General features: G+C 49.5%; 1 protein-coding gene across 2 annotated transcripts; it reads left to right on the forward strand.

Annotated features, from left to right (window-relative positions):
* Nucleotides 1-381: 381 nt before the first annotated feature.
* Nucleotides 382-5026, forward strand: UBL4A (ubiquitin like 4A). 2 transcript variants are annotated; one of them, XM_069063770.1, is made up of 4 exons: nt 382-565; nt 820-925; nt 3814-4022; nt 4876-5026. In XM_069063770.1, exons 1-4 carry the CDS (start codon nt 518-520, stop codon nt 4984-4986), a joined length of 474 nt encoding a protein of 157 aa, XP_068919871.1. In that variant the 5' UTR covers nt 382-517; the 3' UTR covers nt 4987-5026. The 2 variants fall into 2 exon arrangements, with proteins under 2 accessions (XP_068919871.1, XP_068919872.1); XM_069063771.1 differs by having other exon boundaries at nt 4785-4952.
* The last annotated feature ends 6 nt before the right edge of the window (nt 5027-5032 follow it).

Here is a 5032-nt window from a genome sequence, read left to right on the forward strand (position 1 = left end):
GCCTTTCCCACGCTCTTCATTCCAGGGCTTTCTCTCCATTATCTGCAATTTCTCCTGCCTCCCGGGTGTTTGGACAGAGTCGTCTGCATGTCGTCCCTCTATTACACTGGGAGCTCGCTTGAGCACACAATCCGCCGCGAGGTTGAGCCTCTCTCCAGGGTTTAGGCCCTTCCTCCCGCCTCGTAGTCCCGGCAGCGCTTAGGGAAGAGGCTTGGCTTCCGGCCCAGGCGGAAGCTCTTCACCCTCTCCGGGCGTGCACGAGGCGGCACTGGCCGCACCCTCCAGGCCTGAAGAGGGCGCTCGGCTTGCAGCAGCCTCGCCGTCCCTCCGCAGTTGCGTCACATCCGGCCCGCCCCAGCCGTGGCCCCGCCTTCCAGGTTCCCAGCAGCCTCGAGGACCACCCCCCCTCGCCCATCTCGCTGGCTGTTGGTTCCGGCTGGGCCTGAAGTTGAGGCGGCGGACGGGGAGGTGCAGTCCAAGTCCGCTGGGAGCTCTTAAAGGCGCCGCTCCCACCGCAATGCAGCTGACTGTGAAGGCACTCCAGGGCCGGGAATGCAGCCTCCAGGTACTCCCACCGCGTCCCGAGAACGTGGATTCCACCCCCCACCCCTCCTGAGGAGGGGGGGCGTCCGGTGGCGCGCTCCCAGGGGCTGGGGCTTTTGGCTGGCCCAAGCGGGCTAGGGCTGGGCGGGGCCGGGGGCCGGGGGTCGGGGCGGCCCCCACCCCAGAGGGGTGGGGGCGGGGCTATCGGGGCCAGCAGCCTCGTCAAGCAACGCCTTCCTGCTCGCCGGTCCCGCACCGCTCCTGCCCCGCCCCCAGGTTCCAGAGGATGAGCGAGTCTCCACCCTGAAGTACCTCGTGTCCGAGAAGTTGAACATTCCGGTGGTCCAGCAGCGGCTGTTGTTCAAGGGCAAGGCTTTGGCAGGTACCGGCCTCTCGGAAGGGGGAGGGGAAGGGAGGCGAGAGGGCTGCCCTGGCCTCGCTCCAGCCTCCAGCCCTGGGGTGCTTACTCCTGTGGACCTTTATTAGTCAGTCGGGAGACATTGATTAAGCATCTACTGTGTGGGCTAAACTCTGGGGATACAAAAAAAACCATACAAGATCCTGTCCTTGAGAGATCACATTCTAATGGGAGAGACTACATGCAAATAAAATAAAGGACAAATTGGAGATAGTCTCAGTGGGAAGGAAGGCACTAGCTTTAAGGGGAGTGGGGTGGGATTTTAGCTAGGTTTCAAGGAAGTCAGTAATCAGATAGGAGGAAGAGCATGGGGGGGGGGGGGGGGGGGCAAAAAAAATGCCTAGAGCAGAGAGCTAACTGTCTTGTTCCAGGAATAGCAAGGACATCAGTGTTATTGGGTCAGAGAGTACTTGGGAAGGGGGTGTAAGGTGTAAGAAGACTGCAAAGGTAGAGGGTTATGAAGGGCCTTGAGCACTAAACAGGATTTCATATGTGATCCATCTCTAGGGATGCCACTGGAGTTTATTGAGGAGGGGGACGGGGTGACAGTAAGACCTACACTGTAGGAAAATCATTTTAGTGACTGAATGAAGGATGGATCAGAGTGGGGAGAGACTTAAAGCAGGCTGACCAATTAGCAGGCTATTACTGTAGTTCAGGTGTGAGGTAATAATGAAGGTTTACAGGATGGGGGCAGTGTCAGAGGAGAGAAAGTGATATATTCAAGATATGTTGCAGAGGTGAAATCACAGGCCTTGGCTACAGCTTAGATATGGGAGGTAAGAGGTGGTAAGGAATCCAGGATGACTCCTAGCTTGTGAGCAGGAGGGCCTGGGGGGTTGGTGGTGCCCTCCACAGTAACAGGCAAGGTAAGAGAGAAGCAAGGTTTAGGGGGAAAGATAATGAGTTCTGTTTTGAACATATTGAGATTAAGATGTCTACTGGATATCCAGTATAGATGTCTAATGGTCAGTTGGAGATGCAAAACTTAAGATTAGGGCTCTGTAAGTAGATTGGAGAATCATCAGGATAGAGATGATAATTGAATCCGTGGGAGTTCATAAGATCACCAAGTGAAGTAGTAACTGAGGGAGAAGAGAAGAGGGCCCAGAACAGAGTCCTGAGGGAAACTCACAAGTTACCAGGCATGACTTAGGTGAAGATCCATCAAAGGAGACAGTAGTCAGGTAGGTAGGAAGAGAACCAGGCAAGAGATTGGTGTCCCCAAAATCTAGACAGAAGAGAGTGTCAAGGAGGAGAGAGTTATCATCAGTGTTAAAGGCAGCAGAGAGGTGGAGGAGAATAAGGATTGAGAAAAGCCCATTGGAGGGGCAGCTAGGTGGCACTGCAGTGAATAGAGCATCAGCCTGGAGCCAGGAGAAACTGAGTTCAAATCCAGCCTCAGACACTTAACACAAAAACTAGCTGTGTGACCTTAGGCAAGTCACTTAATCCCAATTGCCCTACCTTCCCCCCTCCAAAAAGCAAAAAAAAAGCCCACTGGAGTTGGCAGCCAAGAGATCACTGCTAACTTTGTTTTAGTTAAACTTGGCAGTTTTAGTAGAATAACAGAGGACAGGACACGTATACTTTACATGGAGTTTAGCTACAAAGGTCAGAAGAGATATTGGATGAGGGCTAGAGGAGATGGATGAATCAAATGAGGGTTTGGGGGACATGGGGAAGACAAACACATGTTTGTAAGCAGTAAGGAATGAACCAGTAGACAGGGAAAGATTGAAGATAAGTGTAAAAGTGAGGATAAGAGGGGTCTGTCTGGGTGTAGACTGAATGGAATGGGTGAAGGAGGAGAAAGTAGCAGAATGTACTTGAATGATAGGAGATGAGTGAAAGAAGAAGGGAAGAGGGAACTATCAGAGAATGGCCTCAATTTTTTCTGTAACACAAGTTACAGATGGGATGAAAAGGTTCAGAAGAGCCAAAGTGCAAAGTGGGAGAGTTGATAAAGGGAGATATAGTAGGATTGCCTTGAAGCAATGAGAGTCCAGTGGAGGTTGTGTAACAAAATTTATTGTGTTTGGCAATCTGGTTAAGCTTATGAACCCCTCCCTAGAATAATGTTTTTAAATGCATAAAATATGTAGGATTATTACAAAGGCAATAAAAGTTAATCAAAACATTTTTTAAAAGCCAAGTTCATGTACTCCAGGTTAAAAACCTGTTCTAGGGCCTGGAACAGAAGAATGCTGATTCCTTGGAGGCAAAAACTATTTCTATATCCCTAGCACTGACAGTGCCTGACACATGGGGTGCACCTAAGGGGGATAGGGTGGTGCTTGTTTATTGGTGCCTTAGAGACTGAGAACATGACAGTGGGATTGAGCCAAAATGGGAGAGATTCACATGTCAGTGACTTCCTTCTGCTGATCCCAAATACTAGAATCTTTAACTTTGACCTCCATTCCCCCATCTCCATACACATATATACTCCCTGGGATGGTGACAGAGCTCTGTGGAGTTGGTTGAGGACATCTATTGAAGCTAGAGGACAAACTGGCCCTGAGAAGTCAGGGTATAGGGCAGTAACTTTTTTTTTTCTGCTCTTTGGAGGGCAGTTGGGGTTAAGTGACTTGCCCATGGTCACACGGCTAGTCTTTTTGTGTTAAGTGTCTGAGGCCGGATTTGAACTCAGGTCCTCCTGACTCTAGGGCCAATGCTCTGTTCACCTAGCCACCCCTATAGGTGGTTACATATTCAACAATGAAGTGATATAAAGATAACCCAGTGCCTGTGATGGGAGGCCTTGAGTTTTTTTTTTTTTTTTTTTTGGTAAGGAGACACAGGAGTCAGATATCACCTCCTCTTCCTCTTCTTCCTCTTCCTCCTCCCAGATGAGCTTCGCCTTTCAGACTATAGCATTGGGCCAAACTCCAAGATCAACCTAGTGATCAAGCTTCCTGATGAGGGAACTGCTCGAAACCTGCCTTCAAAGCCTCAGGACCAGCCTCAGCCACTCCCCACCTGGTTGCTGGTGTCTCAGATCTTGGCCCGACACTTCAGCACAGCTGATAGCAGCAGAGTCCTAGAACAGCTACAAAAGGTGAGGTCCAGGACTATGAGAGCAAGCTGTCGCTTTAACCTAACCTAGTGCATGCAGACATTTGAAGTATTTGGCTAACTAGACATCCAGTCCTTAGTATCATGAGATCAGAAATGCAGGGCTAGAAGAGACCTTAGAACCCATCTCCTCTACAGAGGAGGATATGGTAGCCCAAAGAAGAGTTTTAAATATTAGTCTTCTCACTCCAAACCATTAGTTTTTTTCAGTTCACCAACATTTATTTTCTCTCCCTCCCACCTCTCCCCTCTCATTTGGGGGAAAAAAGACAAACAGAACCCTTGCAACAAATACACCTCATGTAGAACCACCAAATCCCACATTGGCCGTGTCCACAAACAGGTTTCATTGGGTTCTTGGATTCTGTCCTTCCTCTCTCAGGAGGTATAAAGCAGGCTTCCTTGAGGGGCCTTTGGGATCCTGGTGGCTCATTGTGTTGATCAAAGGAGCTCAGTCTTTCATTACTGATCATTGTTACAGTGTTACTGTTACTGTTCACAATGTTCTGATTCTGTTGATACAGGTCTTCCCAGGTTTTTCTGAAACCATCCCCCTTGTAATTTCTTAGAGTACCATAGTATTCCATCACAATTGCATACCATACCTTGTTCAATTATTTCCCAGTTGGTAGGCAGTTTCCCATTCTCCCCATAAAAACAGCTGCTCTAAATATTTTTGCCTATATGGGTCCTTTCCCTTCTCTCTTTGATCTTTTTGCCCCTCCCCCCCCAACTTCCTTCCCAGTCCTTTGACAATGCATTCCTCGTGACTTGGACATGAGGTCAAGGCCATGTCTTTTCTCCCTTCCTGCCCTCCTCCCTCCTACTCCTCATAGGACTATGAACGGAGTCTGCGCCTCCTGAGCTTGGATGATATTGAACGTCTGGCTACCCGTATGCTCAACTGTACTGTGACTGAGCCTGTGGAAGCTGGTTTCCTGGACTAACTCCCCGCATTCCCTCTCCCTGGAAAACAAAACAAAGCAAACAATA

The sequence above is a fragment of the Petaurus breviceps genome, unplaced genomic scaffold (assembly GCF_028583685.1).
Source record: "Petaurus breviceps papuanus isolate PSGF00001 unplaced genomic scaffold, PetGlider_PUasm1.0 90601, whole genome shotgun sequence".
Taxonomy (NCBI): Eukaryota; Metazoa; Chordata; class Mammalia; order Diprotodontia; family Petauridae; genus Petaurus; species Petaurus breviceps.